Source organism: Lissotriton vulgaris, chromosome 5 (assembly GCF_964263255.1).
Source record: "Lissotriton vulgaris chromosome 5, aLisVul1.2, whole genome shotgun sequence".
NCBI lineage: Eukaryota > Metazoa > Chordata > Amphibia > Caudata > Salamandridae > Lissotriton > Lissotriton vulgaris.
Genome location: NC_141693.1, coordinates 267,719,931 through 267,743,332, shown reverse-complemented (window position 1 = coordinate 267,743,332; position 23,402 = coordinate 267,719,931). Strand labels below are relative to the sequence as shown.

Sequence of the window (23,402 nt, the reverse complement as noted above, 5' to 3'; positions counted from 1 at the left end):
CAGCCACGCACCGCAGACTAATTATCAACGCGGTGGCGGCCGTGGAAACCGCCGTGGCGGCGGTCGGGGACAACGGCGAGGCCAGTCCACACCTACCCCTGCAACATCTGCCTCAAAACCCTCCTAGTCCCTGCTTTCAGGCCCATGTGGCGCCAGTGGGGGGGCAGGGTTCGCCATCACCACTTCCACTGGCACACTGTCACATCGGACAGGTGGGTGCTGCAAATCGTCCGAAGGGGCTACTCCCTCCTCTTCGAGACGATCCCTCCAGCCATGCCACCGCAATTCCACCGCATGTCGGAGAATCATTTGCGACTCCTGCAGGAGGAAGTTACGGCCCTCTTGGCCAAGGGGGCGTTCCTGGGCCAGAAGTAGGGTGTGGTTGCTACTCTCACTACTTCCTGGTACCCAAGAAAGACAAAGGGGGCCTATGCCCCATCTTGGATCTACGGAACGTCAAGGAGAAGTTCAAAATGCTGACACTGGCTCAGGTCTTAGCTGCCCTGGACCCAGGAGACTGGATGGTAGCGTTGGACTTGCAGGACGCTTATTTCCACATCCCCGTCCTGCCGGCCCACCGGCGCGATCTGCGGTTCACGGTAGGCCACGAGCACTTTCAGTTTACTGTGCTCCCCTTCGGCCTTACCAGCGCCTCACGGGTGTTCATGAAGGTGATGGCGGTGGTCGCAGATCATCTGCGCAGGTTAAGGGTTTCAGTCTTCCCCTGCCTCGACGACTGGTTGTTGAAGGCGGGCTCGCCCCAGACAGTCGTCCGCCACCTCCAGACGACTGCAGACCTCCTGCACCTGCTGGGGTTCTCCATCAATGTGCCGAAGTCACACCTGTGTCCCTCTCAAAAGCTCCTCTTCATCAGAGCGGTTCTCGACTCGGCGCAGTTTCGGGTTTATCCTCCCGAGCAGCGGGTTCGGGATATTCAGGCTCTGATTCCAATCTTTCAGCCTTTATCCCGAGTCTCGGTCAGGTTGACTCTGCGGCTTCTGGGGCTGATGGCCTCCTGCATCCTTCTGGTGTATCACGCCCGATGGCGGATGCAGGCTCTGCAGTGGTACCTGAAGTTTCAGTCGGTCCACCATCCGGGCAACCTGTCCAACCATGTCCTGATCTCGGAGGGCACTGCGAGACTGCTGCAGTGGTGGCTCAGGGATCGCGATTGGGTCAGCGGCAGATCCCTCTCCGTACCCCAACCGGAGCACGTAGTTGTGATGGACACGTCCCTCCAGGGCTGGGGAGGCCACATGGGAGAGGCGGAGATCAGAGGACTCTGGTCTCCGGCGGAGTCCCGGCTCCATATCAACCTTTTGGAGCTGCAGGCGATTCGTCTTGAACTGAAGGCATTCCTCCCCTCTGTCCGGGGAAGTGTATTGCAGGTGTTCACAGACAACACCACCGCCATGTGGTACTGCAACTAACAGGGCGTGGTGGGGTCGTGGACCCTCTGCCAGGAGGCTCTGTGGCTGGAACATCAGGGCGTGACCCTGGTAGTTCAACACCTGGCAGGTTCTCTGAACGCCAGGGCGGACGAACTCAGCCGCCGGTGCATGATGGATCACGAATGGCATCTAAACTCTGACGTGGCGCAAGGTCTCTTTCTGCAGTGGGGAGAGCCTTGGTTAGATCTATTCGCCACCAAAGAGAACGCACAATGTCATCAGTTCTGCTCGTTGGAATTTCCAAGGCGGCACTCGCTCGGAGACGCTTTTCGTCGCGATTGGAGTTGCGGTCTGTTGTACGCCTATCCGCCTATACCACTTCTGCCCAGAGTGCTGAAGAAGATCAAACGCGACCGGGCCCAAGTCATCCTTGTGACTCCAGACTGGGCACGAAGGTACTATTATCCCGAGCTACTCAGTATGTCAGTCGATCCCCATTTGACTTGCCTCCTGAAGTCTGTAATATTATTCTGGCAGCCAGGCGTCCCTACACAAAGTCGGTATACGCCTGCAGGTGGAACAGATTTGTGGCATGGTGCACAGCAAAGGCTGAGGATCCTCTATCTGCCCCTCTTTCTGAGGTTCTTCTCTTTCTTCTTTCTCTTGCCCAGCAGGGCTCTTCTCTGGGCACTATCAAGGGCTACCTTTCTGCCCTTTCAGCCTTTCTAAGGCTGCCTGATCAACCATCTTTGTTCAAGTCCCCTATTGTAACTTGTTTTCTGAAAGGCATCACACACACGTTTCCACCTGTTCCATTTGTGATGCCTCAGTGGGACTTGAACCTGGTTCTTACTTATCTGATGTGCGCTCCCTTTGAGCCACTTCATAACTGTCCTCTCGGCCTTCTTACTCTGAAGACTGCTTTCCTGGTTGCCATCACCTCTGCCAGGAGAGTGAGTAAGCTCCAGGCTCTTTCGCCCAAACCTCCTTTCCTTTCTGTCCATCCGGACAAGGTTGTGTTGCGGACTAGACCTGCTTTCCTGCCCAAGGTTGTCATGGCCTTCCACATCGGGCAGTCTATCACCCTGCCCACCTTCTTTCCGCCTTCGCATCCCTCTAAAGAGGAAGAGCGGCTCCAACGTCTGGACCCAAAACGTGCGCTCTCTTTCTATTTGGATCACACACGCCAGTTCCGGGTGGATGACCAACTCTTTGTTGGTTACGTGGGCGCTAAGAAGGGACGGGTGGTGCACTAACTGACCATCTCTCGGTGGGTCGTCTTGTGTATCAAGGCATGCTACTCCTTGGATAAGAAGGAGGCTCCTGTTGGGCTGAGGGCCCATTCCACTTGAGCCACGACGGCTACCACTGCCCTGGGCCTGGGAGTCCCTTTGCAGGACATCTGTCAGGCAGCTGCGTGGGCATCGCTGCACACGTTTGCAAGACACTACTGCCTGAACAGCCAAGTCCGGAGGAATGGCTTCTTTGGCCGTTCTGTGTTCCAGGACTTTCTGGTGTGATTTTTGGTTCGCAGACCCTCCACCGGGGTTGGTATTGCTGGGGTATCTATTCTAAGGTAAGGAATCTAATACTAACCTGTTTCATTCAGATGAACAAGTTACTTACCTTCGGTAAAGATATATCTGTAAGAAACAGTAGTTAGTATTAGATTCCTTACCGCCCCACCCATCCTCCCCGTTCTGTGAACCGATATCTAGGGTTAAGGTCATCCCCTTTCAGGGCCCTAGTTTCAATGGCACCAGTGTTGGTTTTTAACATGGCTCTGCGTTTCTGGCGCGGAAAAGCTGTGTCTAAGAACTGACGTCAGCACGCGGAGGTGGCGTCTAAGTACTCCGACGACATCATCACGGCGCTGACGATGGACGCGGAGCCGCAGACGACGCCTACCGATGCGCAAGGGTACTGCTATGCAAAAATTTCCGGATCCAGTCTGACGCCTGGGTATATTCTAAGGTAAGGAATCTAATACTAACTACTGTTTCTTACTGATATATCGTTACCGAAGGTAAGTAACTTGTTCAACTAACTCTAACAGAGGAATTTCAATGGTTTTGTACGAGTGAAATATCCAGCTAACTATAACATCCCTAAAACCTATGGTTTTTTTTAGTGAATTTCCAAGGTTTTTTAAATGCTAATCCCTAACTATAACATGTCTGAAACCTATGGTTTTGTTCAGTGAATATATATATATATATATATATATATATATATATATATATATAGAGCTGTATATACACATATAGAGCTGTATATAAATATACATGTTTTTCATATATAATTTGTATTTTTTCCGGGGTCCCGGCACATGGGCAGGAATATTCAGTACTTATGACTTTGATGAGGATACCCCCGGAGGAGAACTAGGATTACAGGTAAGTAACTTATCCTTTGGCACACTGCTTTCTCCAGTCCCTCACTGTTCATCCACGTCGGAGGCTGCCAACGAGTTCCAGATGTACTGATTTAAATATGCAGGTTGCTGTGTCACTTCCAGAGGTGGTGCAATGTCTCCAAGGAGGCCCGTGGTGCCACCTGCTTGACGTGCTACAGCTGTTGCTATGTAAAATTCCAGATTCATTCTGGAACCTGTGTATATTCAAAAGATGAGGAATCTGAAGTTAGACTATTCACCAGAAAGAGAATTGCCGAAATAACTTGTTCTCTTTCTGGAGGTAGTGCCTCTGGAAGAAAATAACAGATGGATTGAGGCCCAGATCTGTGTACTGGGGTGAATGTATGACATTGATCTGCATTCTGTCCATCTATTGTTCTTTTTACTTTAGTCACCCCGAGTGTGAAAAAGTATGCCCAGACGTGAGTCCTGTGCTCTCCATGCCACTGGAGTCAAGCTATCCTGGCTGATGAGGGTTGAAACCCCAAACCGGTCCTAGTATACTTGTTTCCAGTCCAGGGAGGACCTGGCCTGGCAGTTCGGAATGGACTGTTCCCATTGGGCACAGGGTCAAGACTGATTTGCATATGGCTGGGTTCAAACTGGAATGGCATGGGGGAGTAAACACTGATGGGCTTAGGACCAGATCTATGTACTGGGGTGAATGTATGACCTTGTTCTGCATTCTGTCTATCAATTGTTCTTTTTGCATCTGGAAGAAAGGGGCATGGGTTTTAACTCTTTACATTTTTGGTCCCCAAAAAGGATGGGAATCTGGGGCTCATTCTGGATCACAAGTTCAGCTGGCCCTGAATGCTAGGCCTTGATTGACTTCGCTTTACCTCAAGTGCTAATACCATGGGAATCCTTCACTCTGTTCCCGGTCTTGTCACTTGGCTGAGATCAGTGCATTGTGTTTTTATGTAAGTGTTGACACCTGTAGATTCTTCAATGAGATGGTCAGGAGTCTACGTGTTGCCATACTTGGATGACTGGCTGGTTATGGCGGAGTCACTTAATGCTGGTTGAGGAACAGTTTTCTGATGGGTGCTTCTTCCTGTAGATTCCTCACCTGTGAATATCCACCAGGCATCAGACAGGATCCAGAAACTTTTTTGCATAGCTCCTTGACACCAGTAGGGGGCGCTGGCTCCATGTTGATGTTAGGCATAACACCTCTGTGACATCACTGGTGCCCACACAACACCCCGACTGGCGCACTTACTGCAGTTCCCTTTTTGTCTGTGCCTTTTGATGCAGATCCAGAGTGCCTTTCTCCTAGAGGTTTTTGCCTCGGAAATTCAAATTTCAGCTCAGTGCAGTCACCCTTGTGACAAACAAATGTCACTAACAAATCCACATGAGGACAATCTATGGTGTTAGGTTATATACCTATCCGCCATAATCCCATACCCTGTCCTAATTGTGTAGTCTGTTGCCTAAAATGTTAATGTATGGGAGGAAAAAGTTATTTATGACTCGGAGGAGGGACAGCTCAATGGGTCTCATTGTTCTTCTTCTAAATCTTCAAAAGAAAAGAGAAAACACCAAAAAGATGAAAAGGTCTCATTTGTGTGAAAATGAAAATCCAGAGGTAAGTCATTTTAACCTCAGAAATCTTCATCTGAGCCCTGAATTGGTGGTGAACCACTCACTGCAGGCTCCTTCACCTTCTGCCCATGTTGGTGCCTCAGCTCCCGGCTCCTCCGATGCTGCCTCCGCACCCTTCTCTTCTGGCATTTCCAGTGCTGTTTATGGATCCCTCTACCTTCCTCCATGTAATTTGGGATATTTTTGTATGCCTATGGCCCTGTTGGTCCATCTGGAGCTCCACTCTTTTTCCCACCTGCGGGTTCTCCCCTGGCTTAGATTGTCTCTGTAGTTGAGCCTTTTGTTATTCCAGGGGGCCGATACCTTTACTGGCACTGCTCTTAATGCCGACTACAGTGCCTGTACCAATTTTGACATTGGCACCAATTCAGATACCACCAACTGTGCCAGTTGCTCCAGACAAGACTGATTGCCCTAGAAGAAAAGCCCAGAGACTTCAGGAGGGAGGAGTAATTGCAACCGTGTACAGAGATTCAACAGTATTGTACCAGTTGAACTTTTAGCATAGCTCTGACCCAATATCACACAAATATACTGGTGATTACCATGACCGCATCTTTTCTGCTCGGTCATTGGGGGAGCCTTACAGTACTTTATAAGAAGGTAGTGGTCTGGGCACTTCCCCAGAGGTAGATATTAATCTGCCTCCAAATTTTACTCTGGCTGATGTTTATTCCTAATACAGCATCTTTAAAAAGCAGCTGCAGTTTTTTGCAATTGGCCTTTCCTTCAGTTGAGTTGATAACTAAGATCCTCGCAAATGTTTTAGATTTGTCCAATTCTTGCAGAATCTCGCCTTAATTTTGTTGAAGCTTTCACAACTTCAATTAAGGGTATAAGGCAAAACCTAATTGCATGCCTGCAATGAATAGATCCAAAGTGCTAAGATATGAACCAGCCCCTGGAGACCCATCTTTTCTGTCTCTACTTAAGTATTGGCATTTCACATTACACTTGTTACGTGAAATGCCTGAACTTCCACCACATCACATAATTGAGTTTCTGTTTGGGTAAAAATACTTTTGCAGCCACACAGGAAACAGCCAAATAACATAACAAGAGCAAATTTTTGTGTCACTTGCTCTATTAATGTTTTAGCTGAAAATGCATCCTCTGGCCCAAAAATGAACATGAAGATGCTTGTCATGCTAAACAATAATGCAGGTTCCACGTTTTGTACAGATTTCTGGGGATTTTCACCCACCACTAATGTGGACCCACAAGCACCACCTAGTGTTGATTACTCAACACTGTTAGATCCGGTCTGGAACCTAGGAAAGGGTTCCTGTAAGGAATCTGGAGGCGACTATCCACCAGAAAGAGTGTTATTGGTGTCATATTTTCCACCGAGCAGAGTACCATTTTCAGATTCCATAAAGTAAGTGGGAAATCAACTCTAGGGCTGTTATCTGGTTCACTCTGACCGTTTTCTAAATTCTCTATCCTACTTGGCAAGTCTTCATTTTCTCTTAATAGTGTTTTTGTTTCTACTTTTCAACTGTTGATGAACATTTAGGCATAATGTGTACATCTATTGGGAAACAGCCTTTACAACGAGGTAAATACATTGCATGCCTTTGCCTCACATTTTTTAGCAAGCATATTTTGCATGCGAATATGCATTTACAACGCATACCAATACTACGTATTTAAGGTAAATTGGATGGATGTACCATGTTACAACGCATACTATTACAACTACCTACCGTTACAACGCGACCATTACAACGCATACCGTTACAACGCATAGCGCTTTGAGGTGCTGGATAGTGGTAAGTATAATTTACTATTCTAACTCCAGTCCCCGTGGACCCTAGGGAAGGTGTTGGATAGTAAATTATACTTATTCCCTATCCTAGAGCGCCCCCCAGCACAATGCGTTGTAATGGTATGCGTTGTAAAAGTCGCGTTGTAACAGTAGTACGTTGTAACAGGTGTATACCGATGTAAATGCATAATCGCTGTAAAAACATGCGTGCAAAAAAAAGTGAGGCGAAGGCATGCAATGTATTTACCAGTGTTGTACAATCGTACAACCATATCTATTCCCATATTGTCCCTCTAAAGAATTGATTTTTTGTGCTTAGATTAATAATCGTCCCATTTGTTGGTTGAGGCATTTTGAAATTTACCGGAAGATCTCCTTTCATTGTTTCAGAGGTGGTAATGTGGATGGTGATGATGAAGATTGTGAGGGGATCTGCTCTTTGATTGCTGCTCATTTTGGTGGCACGAAGTGAAGAAATCCAAATTCCCACCTCTTCTTTCCTGGCTCCATGCTTCTAACCTTTTGAGTGATGTCAGTCTGGATACTCAGCCCCGCCTGCCCCTGCTCCCCTGCCCCCTTACATACCACTGATGTGCGGAACTTTCTCTGTTTTAAGGACTCTTTCAAGGACGATCAGCCTAGTTCTAGTTGAAATAGTCGGTGTGTCCCAAGGGACAGAGTTGAAAGCTAAAATACTTATACTGCATATAATCCTGGAATGCGTATTGACAAAATCTTAGTAAATTTCATCAGTCCATCGATGAATTCTGGAACATTGTATGGAAGTAAGGTTCTTATTAAGGTTTGGACAGTGCTTTGCATTGTTTTTGGAACAAATGTACAAGCCTGTGATGGGCATAGGATTGCTGTGTCTTAGTCATAGCCCTTACCAGCAGTATTTATATTTTGCGTCTTTTTCATTGGCTCAATTTCTTTCCCTGCCACACCACGTAAAACTAACCATATAGCAGACCACTCCTCTGATGCCCCTGCCCATTCGCTGCACAGTGCAAGGACCCAGCTTTTATCTGTGAAGTGAGCATGGTCCCTGCTATTCTTTGAGTAGTGATGGCCTGGTGTTTTTTCATAGTGGTGTTCAAGGTCTAGGTTACTCTGTACACTGCGACCTTATGCCCCACTGTTCTTTGCAAAATTAGGTTTTTACATTTTATTTTTAGCATGCTAATTAAGCCAATAGGGGAAAGTAATTTGATTCTGTTATTAATTTTTTGTTTTAGGGTATCCAACGTAGGATCACGGTCACAATCATCCACGAGCGTGGCAACGAACTACATTGGAAGGACGTGCGTGAGTTGGTTGTGGGTGAGTCTCTTTCCTGCACCAAAATACCTTAATAATAGTCTTACGCTATACTGTGCATTGGAGCAGAGGCAGCTGCACTTGATTTTTAGAGAATTACCCGTTGGCCTTTTGCATTGTGTGCGGTATTGTTTAATTGCTGTGATTCATCAAACATTTGCAAAGATTATGTATTACACGCTCTTATTCTCTGGCTCATTCACAAACTGTTGGAACTCATGATGAGATTAAAAACTGTTATTTAGCTATTAATGTGGGAGATTTGGATGCCAGTATTATGCATGGCTGTGTGCATCATATTCGAAGCTCCCAGTTTCTGCTTCACCAGTTCCCTTTTTTCTGCTTATTGGTGTGCATCATATTTTGCTTATCTTTATCCAATTGTATTGCTAATGTGGTACTCTCCATACATAGCATATCTTTTTTTGATATTATCTTGTTTCCATTAATGCCTTCAGTTTGAAATCACAAGTCTTCGGTATAATGCCATGTACTGTGTATTCTGATAATTTGCTACAGCTCACCCTTACTACCTCTTCGCCTATTGTTTAGGGAATAGTTGCATTACAATTGAGGTACACAAGACCAAATAGGTTTTCACTTTGTAACTTTCCCTGCTCATGCAAACCTTGGAGGAGCAGGAGTTGCAGCTTTCGTCACCATTGCAACTAAAGGAGATGTGTTGGATCCACTCTGGTTCCATTGGTCAACCTCTTAAGGACTCAGTGCCATTTGATTTTTCTTTATCTGTCCTCCTCCTGTGGTTTATTGGTCTCCATGGCAAGCAAATAAGGCTCATTTGACCCATTTCAGTATTTGCAGCGCGACAATGGGTTTTCGAACCACTTAGACACAAGTGCAGACTTGGACTTCATCCAGGAGGCACTGAGTGCCAATGGTAGAGAGTCCTCTCAATTCCTTTGCCCCCAGTGCTACCCCTGCCATCCTCAGTACTGCTACAGTTGATCCTGGTGCGATTCCAGAGGCCTCATCTTCATGGCTGATGTTGTCCAGTCATGGTCACCGTTCCCTCTCTTGAACACCATAGAAGATGATTACTTTTTGCATGGGTAGGGATCTGGATTCACAGGGACAACCTGGTGCTGCATTGGAGCAGAATGTTCTTGTTTCCTAGGTCTCCAACTTCTCTGAATCCAAGGATCCTCCAGAACAAAAGATCACGGAGACCCAGAGGTGTCACCCCAATTGCTCTCACTTGGCCCCTAAAGGGAAAGGTTATTGACTGACTTCCCAGCGACTACAACCTGATGGCGGAGAAAATGTGCTGCACCCAAGCCTCCCATTGCTCAGCATGAGTGTGTGACTTCTGCGGAACTAACTCTTGCACTTCTTTGTCTTTCTTCCGAGAACTTTGAAGGGCTTTACGTAGTCCAAGAAATCTTCCACTAGGACTTAGTTTAGGAGAAAATGTTTCCTTCCTAAATGGCAATAATTTCCCTCATCCCTAAGGTTCCTCAGCTGTGAGGAATTAAGCTATTTGGGTGTCCAGGTGTGCCTTACACCTTTATATTGACAGAACTAGTAGCCTGTGGAATTCTGACCACTGTTTGTGACCGAGGGCAATAATACAATTTAAGCTGCTGATAAGGCCACTGTTGTCAGATGAATAATAATGATCACCCATGCCCCCAGTATTGTAGAGGCTTCATTCATAGTATACGACTACTGAATTTTCCAAAACCCCTCGCTGAATGTCCAACTGGAGAAAACAGGGTCCTTACGTGTCCCCCCTATCTCACATCTGAGGCAGTATGAATTGTTTGTCGTGCCTCCATCTGCTCTCGGATACCAACTTCATGTAGTCTGGGACTGCCCAAAAATATTTCGCTTCTGATGTCTGATCTGGAATGCACTTTGGGGATTCCTACCCAATACACTCCAGAGGTTTTCCTCCTAGGGCTATATTCGCACAGTAAACTAGTGCGGGTGAACAATAGCTTTCTGAACCTGGCAAAAGTATTAGCTAGGAGAGCAGTGGTGATACATGGGCTCTTCTCGGGAGGCCCTCCACATTGTAAATTGAAAAAGCATATTCAGTGCAATAGGTCTCACAATTGCAAGATTTTAAGCTGTTGGCATTGAGATTGATAATGCCTTCCTTTTATGTATGTGTTTTTCAAAGCAACACACGTATATAAAAGGCATTGTCATTTCTAATGATAATAGCTCAAACTCTCGCGAATGCAAGATCACTTTAATAGTGGCTGCGCCCCTCTCTTTGGACTCTGCTCCCCGTATCCAGGTTACTGTGAGAACCGACTAAAGAAAGGGGCGTGGCCACCATTAAAGTGAAAGCACGTATGGGGCGCTTTTACACAAATTGTAAAAATAAATAAAGCTTTTGTAGCGCTGCCACTAATGTGGAAGCGGTCACGCTGTAAATTAAATACATAACTAAGGGCATTCGCTGAAGTGTAACCTGCCCGTGCTGTAAATTAAATAAACTAATAAGCTCGGCCGCTAAAGTGAAAGCAGACCACACCATAAATTAAATAATTAAAGAAGCACAGTCACTATAGTTAAAGCTGACCATGCTGGACATGAAAAATACATGATTAATAACAATATAACAGGAGACGGTGTGCTGCAACGTCGTGGGTGGAATAGGGAAGATCATTAAAGAAAATAGTGCTCACCGCTTGGATAAAGCAGACCTTGTAAAAACGCAGGTAAAAAGTCCAGTCGCTATGAGAGGTTACAAATGCAGGCAAGGCAGTACCAAAGAGGGACTACTACGCCTATTCACAAAGGAAAAGCAACGATTTCAAAAGGACAGTATTAGGAGCCAATTGAAAAGATGGGCGGGAATTGGGCAGAGCTTCTATACCGTACCTCAATACCGCATGCATCGTTAAGCTGCGCATGCGCTACCTAGGCTCGACCTAAAAAGGAGGTTGAGGAATAGGCGTGGGGGTCTCACAATATTTAATGAGGAGCGCTGCTGCCTCCTTAAATACCCTCTAGTGTACAACTGAAATCTAAATCCAAATCCGGTATTTGTAGAGCCTGAATAACTCACACCTAAGGGTCTCGAGTCGTTGGGGGCCGTCGGGGAGAGTTCCTGGATACAAACTCATACTACCTAAGGACAAGCGATTTATGTATCACGCATAAAGAGGGTGTTACCTTTCCGTATTTCACTTCTGTTCCCATCCCATCAATACCTACTGACTCGAGTAACTTTGTTTCAGATGTACAAATCAGATTGTGTTATTAAAATGTACTTTGTTGATTATTCTCTCATTACAAGCAGGCTACTGATACTAATTAACTGAAACTGAGAGGATCCATAGCAGCGAGTTTTATTTATTGATATTTCTGTGAGCATGTGGCCTGTATGTTTTTAATTATACTATATGTGAATAATATATTGCATGTACATACTTTGTACAAATGTTCACTCTGAAAATCCATTAAAGATGAATTTAAATAAAACCTCCAACTGCTGTCCATGCACCTTCCATGGGTGCTAAGACGACATCAGTGGCGTTTCCCAGGCATGCAGCAGTTGGAGACTCTCCAGTCTGAAGCGAGATTTAGATAGAACGTGCTCTGCATCCTCTTTGCTTAGGCCTAAGCTGCCTGATGCAAACTACTTCTTATCATTCCCAGTTGCTGTGCAGCCCCACCCTTTGATAACAGGAAAGAGACAGGATATAAGGCTGACGAATTTACCTTCACAGTGATTTTGTTACATTCAGTAGGCATTCTCCCATTCATTGCTTTAAATGGGAAAATAGAAGTGCAGGTACTCATTAAATTGAGTTAGGGGTGTGGTTAGTGGGCGGGGTTAGAGGCGGAGCAAGACATGCTGATACAAAGACACTTCTATTGAGTATTCATTTTACCCTTGAACTGCCCTTGATAGTAGTCTCAAATTTAGGATATGTACAGATTAACAGGTACATATGCTAATAAAGGGTGGTGTGAAGACTTGTTTGGAACAAGTCCTATATCATAATGGAAGGAGCTTGTAAACTGAGTAGAGCCAAGCCATCTACAGTACTAATATCACTTTCAGGCTAATTATCAGTGGTCCCAGACCCAACAAGATGCTGGCATAAATCATTATTAATGAGTTCTACACCACTCAGACTCGCTATGACCACTGGGCTCAAAGGGCTTCAGACGACCGCCCCCCCCCCCCCGCTCCCCTGCGTGACAGCCCGGGCTGAGACAGCTACACACAGACAGTTTTGGAGCTGCTGTAGACTGGCTTCTCTGGCGTCTGTCTTATCTCAGCCGCACCAAGTACTTCACTGGTCTTTAAAAGACCCCCCCCTGCAATATTTTATTAACCCCCCCCTCCCCCAAAAATATGGCGCTAGTTGCGTCTCTGACACCACTTGCAGGACATACCAAAACACGTGAGAAATATATTAATCTAAACAAAATGTGTTAACTCATTACATAAACACGAAATGTTAATGGTTCCTTGTTGTTGTAAAATGTGCAGCCTCCTAATGCCATACTCTTCCTACTTGCTTGACTTAAGTGAAACCCTTAGATCTTGTAGAGTGCACACACAAACCCACAGAAACTAGCATTCCACACATTTCTTTTCAAATAAACTTTGGGTCCCGATTCTCTTCCTCTATGATCTAAATTCTCTGACAAACATACACAACATCAGGCAAACACGAACACATAAGCAGACAAATACACAAAAGGCACCCTTCGATTATTCCTTAGTTACTTCGCAGCGCCAGCGACTGTGCAAATGAGATTGACAGAGCAGGGCCTGGATGGGTACTCTTCTCAGACACAGCAGGATGGTGAAATCTCCAACACCCCGACATCCCACATCCTGTGCATGATGCAAATGAGCCGCTGATGAATGGTTCAGGGTGGCTCTGCTAAGGGGCGGGCTAGAGAGGCGCTTTGGATGTCAGAGTGCCCTATACATCTGCTCCGCTCTGACTGCCTCGAGCTCAGCAGCACTATAAGCAGCAATGAGCGAACATTTCTTGCGTACCGGTACTCTCCTTGGCAGTGAAGAAGTGCCTGTACTCAACTCACTAAAAATGAGAAGGGCCGGTACTCAGTACCTGTGAGTACCGGCCCATTTAAAGCACTGCTCCCATTATCATAGCTCGAACTTTACCCTCTGGCAGTCGGCCAAATAAAACACACTACATGTGTACCACAAATGAAGCGTTAACGCATGCACGATCTCCAAGCACAGTGCTCTGAAATTATCTGCTATGGAATAGGTTTCAGTTCTCATCCTGGGGATCTTCTTTATTAGTCATAACATAAGTACTGAATTGTTTTGACCATGTGTGGAATCTCAGAGCACATTTTACAAAAAAAGAATATATACAAGCACACATACTTAAAATCGTTTTTCCTTTTAAAAAGCAATATTTTCTAAACAGCCAATCATTTCAAAAGCATATAAACCGTCTATTTTGTGGTTTAAAACTTTTTATTGATTTCCAAACAAGTATAAAAGACAAGACCCTCAGCTCCTTGGAAACAGTGCAAATGAGACAACAAGGTCGCAAGATATATCGTTACCAAAGGCAATAAGCGTGGAGTGGGCCCACAAAGTTAAGGGAGAAAGAAAACAATCTTAATAAAACCCAACAATACCCCCCCCCCCATTCCTCCCCCTCTCCCTCCCCTTGACCACCTGTAACGAAAAAAGAAGAAAAAACAGTCTAGGGATCATTACCGTTGTTTGCGACATTTCAGGGAATTGCTGCTTGGAATTTGTGTGTCTGGAAGGCGGAGTAGTCGGAGGTAATGAGGGCATGTCAACTTTCGGAATTCAGACCTCAGCAAAGTTAGGAAGGGCCGCCATAACTCTGGGAATTCAGACCCTCTACCTGTTAATGTGAGGGTTAGTTTCTCCATGCCTAGCACCAGCCAAAGTCTCTGAAGCCATCCGGAATGTGTTGGAATTTGGGTAGAGCGCCAGTGTGACAATGTTTTGTGTTGCTGCGCCTAAAGCAATAGCAATCAGCCGACCCCTCCGAGATTTAAGTGGGTATGTCAAGGGGTTGGGTAAGCCCAGGAGGACATAAGCGGAAAATCGCGGGAGTTGTGTCTCAAAGTGGAGGTCTGTTTCATAAAGGATTTAGGACCAATATGGTTGTATACAGGTACAACTCCAGAGAACGTGTTCTAGCGTACCCACCTCTCCGCACCCCCTCAGCACAGTGCGCTCTGGCGGGGGTCGAATCGGTGTAGGCCCTCCGGAGTGTAATACCAATACGTGGCAATCTTGGTCAAGGTCTCCGTGAGACCCATATGGTATGCCGAATGTCGTGCCCTATGATAAATGCCCTCCCATTCTTTGTGGCTTAAAGATCTGCCCAAGTCCCTTTCCCACCGAGCAGAGCCTGTGCTGTATGTGTGTGTGGTCGTAGCTAAAAGCATTTTTTGAAGGTCGGAGATAATTTTCTTATCCGATGTACGTGTTACAAGCCATTTTTCATAAGGCGCTGTGACTGATGTTCATTATGTGGGTGAAGTGCCCAATGTCTGATATGCAAAGAAGGCAAACGCTCTGACTCTGGGAGACCATAGTGTTCTTTTAACTGCTGAAATGCGATGATGCCATCTAAGTCGAAAAGGTGACCCAAGGACCTGCATGGGGAGGAACGCCAGGCCCCGAAGCACTGGGCGTCAGTCCCGGGGTAAAACTCTGGGTTATCAAATATTGCTGTGAGAGGTGATGGGAAGGTGGTCGGTTGGTGGGCAGTGTTAGTGTGATCCCAGGATTCTATAATAGTGCTTGTGATGTATGAAGCATAAATATTGGGCGGTCTATGCTGTTTACGGAGAAAGGGGATGCCTTGTAAGGGCCTTGCTGCCACAGCTTGGTCCTGAAACAGCCAGTGTTTCTCCAACTCTAGGCGATGCCATTCCGACAAGTATCTGATCTGAGAAGCGTGGAAGTAAAGTTGAAGATCGGGCACCCCCACTCCCCCATCTCTGGCGGGAGAACCGCCACCACATGTCGGAATCGGGGTTTACGACCGTGCCAAATAAAACGCACTTGCTTTGCCTGAGTCTGTTGGATCCAGCCCAACAGAGGACGAAGGCGAAGGGTCTGGAAGAGTACAGAATCTGCAGGAGAATAGTCATTTGGGTAGCCGCAATCCTGCCTTGCCACAAGATTGTGCAATTTTTCCACCTAGTGAGCTCTTTGCGTATATGAGAGCGGAGATTAGAGTAGTTGATGTCTGCAGTGGCCTGTATAGTGGGGGCTAGGTGAATTCCTAAGTAGGGAATCGAAGCAGATGCCCATTGTATAGGATGCTCCTCCTGGATGTGGGCGAGAGTGAGCGGAGAGAGTGAGATGTTGAGAGCTATAGATTTGTCCATATTGATTTTAAAGCCCGACCCTTGCGCAAAGCCATACAGTTCGATGAAGAGAGAGCGCAGAGCTGTTACTGGATCCAACAGGGAGAGCAAGATATCTGCGTAGAGACTTATCATATGGATGTCTCCCCCAAATTTAATCCCAGAAATAAGGGGATGCCCTGCGACCCGAAGTGCCAAAGGTTCCATATAGAGCGCAAATAGGAGGGGTGCCGGGGGCACCCTTGCCTAGTGCCCCTCCCTATGGGAAAGCGGCAGGAAGTATGACCATTAACCCGAACTGTCGCCATAGGAGAGCGGTAGCAATTCAGGATCCGAGTGCGTAGCTTCTCACAAAAGCCTGCGTGCATCATGGCCATCTCCAGGTAAGGCCAGTGCACTCTGTCAAAGGCCTTCTCTGCATCGATGGCTAGAAGCATATATTCTCCTTGGGTGCGTGACACCTTTTCAATCAGGTGCAGAATGCGCTTAGTATTATCACTTTTCCGCCTCTGAGGGATAAGCCCGCTTGATCTGGTTCAACCAGTTGGGTCATATACGGCGCTAATCGAGTCGCTAAGATGCTAGTGTATAGTTTAATGTTTATGTTCAACAGCGATATGGGCCTATATGCGCTGCAAACCGTCTAGCCCTTCCCGGGTTTCGTGATAACAACTATTGCTGCTTCCAACATATCCCCCGGAATAGCCCCCACTTGTTCAAAGACATTAAACAGAGCCGTCAAAAGTGGGGCCACTTGGCTGCAAAATGTCTTATAAAAGGTAGCCGTGTAGTCGTCTGGGCCGGGCGATTTACCCAGCTTGAGGCGTGAGATTGCAGAAATAACCTCCTCCGTCTGTATAGCCCTATCTAGGTAATCCACCTGCATTTGGGTTAGAGAAGGCATGTGAGCTAAGGCTATATAATCAGCACTATTTTGGACTTCCAGGGAGTCACCCATATGGAGGTCTGCATAGAAGTCTCAGAATGCTTCCACTATAGCCGCATCGTCAGAGACCGACTCGCCCCCTGGGGTTCGGACTGTATGAACACTCTGTCTCTGTCTAGTCTCTCGCAGTTTGTTCGCTAGAAGGCGACAGCATCTGTCCCCTCCCGTGTAGTATGAGTGACAAACCCTGAGAGCCGCATACTCGGCCCTATCTTGGTCTAAGGCTGCGAGTTGCTTCCTCCCTATACAAAGCGACGCCAAGCACGGAAAGCGCCGGTTCTCTGATGCATCTGTTCAAGCTCTGAGACTCACTGGGAAAGTTCAGCCTTTTCGCGACTTCGCTCTCGATTGTGGGCCGAGGATATAGCGATAAATTCCCCCCTCATGACCGCCTTCAATGCCATCCATTGTGTCACTAGCGATGTGTCCGGGTTAGCATTGAGAGGGAGGAAATTCGTGATGGCTTTCTGGATCTGTTTGATTACAGAGGGGTGATGTAGAAGCGTGTCGCGCAGGCGCCAGTGTTGGTGAGGCCGCGAGGATGGTGGGAGCTGGAAGGTGGCCAGAACTGGGGAGTGGTCTGAGAGGGAGGCCGTTAAAATTTCGGTACTTGATGCGTATGCTTGGAGTGATGAGGATCTAAGAATATAATCTAATTGTGTGTATGTTTTGTGCGCCCCTGAGTAGAAGGTGTAACTGCGACTGTTCGGGGAAAGTGGTGCCAAAGATCCAACTGCCACAGGTCGTGGAGACGAGACCTCCGTGCAGATTTGAGGACACCCGCTTGGTGGGTTCTCTGACAGGAACGGTCTAAAGTGTTATCAAAGACAATGTTGAGGTCACCGCCCAGCAACAGGTGCCGATCTGAGGCTGCGACAGCCTCATTCAGTGCATTGAGGAGGAATGTACTCTGCCCTCCATTAGGTGCGTATATGGAACCGACTACAAAGGTGACCCCTCCCAATAAGAACTGATATGTAAACAATTGTTCTTAATCTCAGCCCCTTTCTGAAAGACCCTGCCAGTAAAGGATTGGGAGACCAATATAGCTACCCCAGCAGAATTAGAGGTGTTAGAGGAGAACTTCTGTGTAGGGAAGGCCCGGGATTTCAATCTGTGTTGGTCTTTGACAAGAAGGTGAGTCTTGGCCACGCCCCCCTAAACTGTCTATTTTGGCTTATTTTCCCCTATTTAGTTTTAGAAAAAAATCAATTGTTAATGCAGAAAAATAGTAATAACACAAAAAGAAAATTCTTTCACAAAAGGGAGGGTGAGAGAAAATACTCACAATGTTGCCTTATAGGCCGAAGCGACCCCCCTATCTTTAATGGGCATGAGGCATTTAGGAAGCTGGCTCTAAATATACTATACCAAAAGTAAGGTATATTCTGCGTAGAGTCCAGGGGGTCCCCAGAGGTATAGCAGAGGCTAAATTAGATAATCACTAGCAGCTCTCTGTGGTTGTGTGGTCGAACTGTTAGGCTTATCCAGAGAGTGTGTTAAGTATTTATTGTATTCACTCAATCAAGGCTGATGGCACACACTCAGACAGAATCTCAACCAATTAGGTAAGTAGATTTGAAAAAAAAAAGGTATACTTATATTTTATTTCTAGAACTAAGCAGGACTTGGCACAGGCAAGTAGAATATGATTTCAAATACAAAACTTTACAAGGAAATGGAATTGGAATAGTTACAGTTTTGTATTGGCTTGTAAAAGTGTTTAGATTACATAGATATTATTTTTTATTACTTTTAGATTACTTTTCAGTTAATTTGACTACTTAGGGTGATATGCTGAGATATCACACAATGGGCCTTACAGAAAATAGGTAAGTACCACAGTGTGGGGTGTAAAGCAGTTACTTGGTTTTCCATACTACAGTCAGTTCAACACAAAACATTTTTTGAACAAAAAACATAACATTGGTTCCTATGGGGAGAAAAGAAGCTTATGGGTTTGCAGGTAAGTAAATGACCTGCAAGAATAGCTTTTGGGGGTTAGACCCAAGGTTCAGTTAGGCACACAACCCGCACCACCAGCGGCCCTAGGGCAGCTGGGTGCAGAGTGCAGGGGCCCAATGTTTGCCAGTAGGGTTGGGGGCTTTCGGTCAGGGGCTGCTTACGAGCAGACAACTCGGGTGTGGGAGCAAAGCTCCTGCAGTTAGGGATTAGTACTGCAGAGGTCACCCAACCATCAGCACAGGAGCTGTACTACCAGCAGCAAAGAGGCGCCGGTTGCAGAGTGCCAAGAAGACATCGGGAGCCCTGTGGTTTTCAGTGGAGATCCCTGGATCGGAAAATATGCTGTAGGCTCTGTCAAGGAGACTTCCTGAGGATTACAACAGGCAGTAGAGTTAAGGTGGGTTCTTAGGGATGCCTGTACACCATACGGTTGGGCGACCCTAGGCTGTGGGGCGTTGGGTGCAGGGGTGACTTTTGGCGTTGGGTCTTCTCACCAGCTTCGGTCACCGTTGGGGGGGACCCCTCAGGTTGAGGCTTCTGGCACTGACTTAAAGCTTAAGGTAGGTCAGGGATCACCAGGTCTGGATAGCTGGGGAGAACTCTTTGTGGTGTTTGGCCACCCGGGCCGTGGGGGTCTGGTGCAGAGTGGTGCAGAATCTACGAGCTACTTGGATCCCGGTTCTGTGTTGGAGTCTTGGGTTGAGCAAATCCGGTGCTCATGGGAGACAGTCTTTTTAGATGAAGGGAGGGCAGGTCCTCCAGGTTCTGGATGGCTGCTGGCTGCTGGACACACCAGGGTTTTGCTGTGAGCAGGTCGGAGTTGAAACAAGCTGTCAGGGGTAGGGCCAAAGTTGTTGGTGTCCTCTTCTTCTTGTGTCTTTCTTCCTCGACTCGAAGGCAAGGCTAAGGTCGCTCCTAAATACTAAATTTAGGGGTATTACAGGGGTATGCAGGTTGGGACCAGTAGGTCCCTTGCTTGGGGTGGGTACACCCCCCCTATTATGCTAGCTTTCAGTGTGAAGGGGGCATGAGCCTCTCTCTAATTGGCTGGGTCCCCTCATTTTCAAGATGAAGGGGACTGTGATGTGTGCTTCACCTCGCCTCCCCCACCTGAGGGGTGGGGTTGGCAAAGGTGGGCACACCTCTCCTCCTAACTTGGTTTTCCTGCAGTTTCTCCCACCCAAAGTGGGGGTTAGAACCGGGGGGGGGGGGTGAGCCAGATGCTGGGTGCAGCAAAAGGTAGTGACATCTCACAAAGACGGCAGGCCTTTAAAGCTTCCCCTTCATGGGGCGTGACACCGCTGCCCTGGATGGGCTTTGTTTCTGGACCCAGAGAGTGTAGGCCATCTACCCAGGAGTCTAGAAACCTGTCTGGTCGTGGCAAATGGCAGGTAGCCATTCAGGAACCACACCAGGGCTGGTCGTTGTTCAGAGGGCATCAATAAGATGCCCTCTGAGTGCATTTTACATTAATTCCCACACTGGCATCAGTGTGGGTTTAATGTGCTGAGAAGTTTGCTACCAAACTTCCCAGGTTTCAGTGAAGCCATTATGGAGCTGTGGAGTTCATAAGGACCAACTCCCAGACCATATACTCTTTATGGCTTTACTGCACTTAAAATGTCTAAAAATGGACTTAGACAATGTAGGGTTACAGAGCCCATGCCATTGTACCATTACCTGTAGGCTAGTGCACCATGCTGGAAGGGTGACTTACCTAGGCCCCAGGCAGTTGGCTGCAGGCATGGCACACAAGGATGTGTGCCATGTTGACTCTTCACTTTTCTCTGCACTAAAACATGCAGCTTGCAATGGCAGTGTGTGGGTGTTAAGGTGCAGGGTCTCTAAGGGTCGCACAATAGGTGCACAGGCCTTGGAGGCCTTCCTTGATCACCATGCCCTTGGTACTCCTGGTATCCTTTACAAGGGGCTTACCTGTGTCCAGTGATGTACCAATTGTGGGTTCAGAGATACCGTTTTGGGAAGGGACACAGACCCTGGGAACCTGCTTGGCAGGGACCCTGGGCACATCAAGTCAAAGTGCATTAAATGTCAAGCAAAAAGTGGTGGGTAACCATGCAAAAAGGGGCACTTTTCTACACGGCTGGAGATTTTTTAATGTAACTAAAGCATAGTGTGGTGGCACAGTGTCATTTCCACACAGCATATTTTCCATTGAAGTGGCCACTAAATTTGCACAGACATGTAGTTTAACTAAGGGTGAGCTGGTAATAGTGTTCCCTGGAAGGGAAGAACTGCACATCAAAGCAAGAATGAATATAGGATCACAAATGGATGAGCCGCGTTATCATGCGTTCCTGACCCGTACTTTTCGAGATCTCACCTGGACGCTACATTGTTTGTTGTTTGGGTCGCGTTTTAGGATTTTTTAACCTCATCGTGGGCGACAGTTTGACTATTTTTCTTACTTACTCACCTTCTTATTTTGAGAGGTTGAAATTGGAACTTCTTACACGTCGAGTGCTGACGGGACAATTACACTATATAAAGCTTGTGGAGGAGTGTGGCTCAATGGTTAGAGTGGCAGACCCTGATACAGAGTTCTGACCTGGGACCAGGGTTCAATTCCCGCCTCGGCGGGTCTTGGGCTCCATTTCCTCGGACCTGCCAATTCTCTCCTCGGTGCCCATTCTAATCATGGGCCCCACGCTGCAACTCTGGGCAATAGCTTGCTTAACCTCCACACCGGCCCCAACAGCGCTGGGATGCCTGGCTTCACCCTGGGGGTGCCCAGGAGTGGACACGTCACAGAGAAAGCCAGGAAGGGTTCCACAGCGGTATGAGTAATAGCGCCAGGAAACCGCTTGGTGGCAGTGCGCTCTACAAATACCTTGACATTTACATTTACATTTAAAGCTTCATCTAGTCTAGGAGATTCCATCCGTTCAGTCTAATTATTTCTGGACCAGATTACTCCGGTTGTTGATTGTCTGCTGTGCAGACTGGTTCCTGGGACACACTTTTTTCTGTTGTTTTACCTATGAAATGACTAATGATTCTTAAAGGATCGCATCATAGCCTTGAGAAAGTCTGAGTACTAATTGTGTACAGACGAAACACGTGTTGGCTGCAGTTTACGTCTAAATATAAGATTGAAAAGAACAAGGAATTAAGAAAACTATATTTACGAGCATCGTGATTTGGTCATCTTGTTCTGATGGAATTTTGGATCAATTATGTCATTAACTACATTGTGTGTGTGTATAGGTGTATGTGTATGTGTGTATATATATATATATACATATATATATATATATATATATATATATATATATATTCCAAACACTCAAACCACTTCCAATTGCTGCGCTGCGGCTTCTGCGAGGAAAGAGACGCAGACCTCATAGTTTTCTGGGCAGTTCTTTTATCTATTCAAGCGAACCCACACACAACGCGTTTCGAGCTGGAAAGCCCTTGATCACAGTGAAACCACCATCTACCACTTAAAAGTGCAAGCAACCACACCCCCTGCAGGACATCACAGGTCACATGTTGGTATGTATAGAAAACAGACTGCAATATATAACAATCCTCATAGCTTTTGGAGGAAACGCTGACACGGTTTGATAAAACCACGTGTCTCTGAAAGTACTTAAATATATAAATATAAGCATACTGTTTTTGCGGTTGTAAAAATTATCACATTTTTTAAACAATATTCACTGCCATTATGAATCTAAAAATTCACTTATAATTATAAATATATATATATATATATATATCATCCCACAATTCTAGTATTCCGTACCAGAAAGAACGGCCAGCACTCGGATGAAGTGTTATTCTTTTTTATTCCGTTTCCGAACCCCCTACACCCCCGACAAAAAAAATAAAAAAAAATATATATATATATATCATAGATTAATTTGATTGTGATTGTCAAGACTCCATTGAACTGTAATTAGGGTGTGCTTCATCAACCTTCTTTCTTGGATGTAGTTTAACTACATTGCACACAAATGATAATGTATGGAAATTGGTTTCAGTGAATATTTATAATTTGTGCATTAAGTAAATTGTCTCGCTTGTTTGATCCTATCAAAATATTTGTTTCCAACACACGAGAATTACAAAACAAGCATTTGCAATGCAATAGGTCTCGCATTTGCGAGAGTTGGAGCTATTTTTATTGTAAATGACATTGCATTTTACTTATGTTTTGGTTTTTGAAACATAAATAAAAGCCATTGTCATTTACAATGCCAATAGGTCAAACTCTCGTAAATACGTGACCTATTGCATTGCAAATGCTTGTTGTTACCGAAAAGCCCTTTCCACAGCACATACTGGCTCTTTTAACGTTACTCACAAAAACAAACAAGTACAGGTAAAGCACGAGATGGCTTTGTGTTACCAAAAGCACAATGCTCCAGCACTGGAATTATAATTAAGGCTCCCGGTTTTCAGTTTTTACGGATCTTTACAGATAAATACAGACAGAAAATAATGTGTTGTCTGTCTGCATTTATTTTTAAAAGTGGATAAATACGGAAAAGTTTGGTTCTTGTAAGTGACTCTCTATGCTTTCTTTGATGAATTATAGGCCAGCAGCTAAGGAGATGGACAGACAGCATGGGAAATTAAAAAACAGGATGACATTTCTTTAAATAACGGAATACCTTAACATAC

General features: G+C 46.1%; 1 protein-coding gene across 13 annotated transcripts in view; it reads left to right on the top strand.

Moving 5' to 3' along the window:
- KIF1B (kinesin family member 1B) overlaps window positions 1-23,402 on the top strand; it is a 1,388,545-nt gene that overhangs the window by 897,952 nt on the left and 467,191 nt on the right. For all 13 annotated transcript variants that reach the window (XM_086921360.1, XM_086921359.1, XM_086921355.1 and 10 more), the window contains one exon: window positions 8,425-8,509. In XM_086921360.1, coding sequence (XP_086777486.1) covers window positions 8,425-8,509 — 85 coding nt within the window. The remainder of the gene's footprint in view (window positions 1-8,424; window positions 8,510-23,402) is intronic.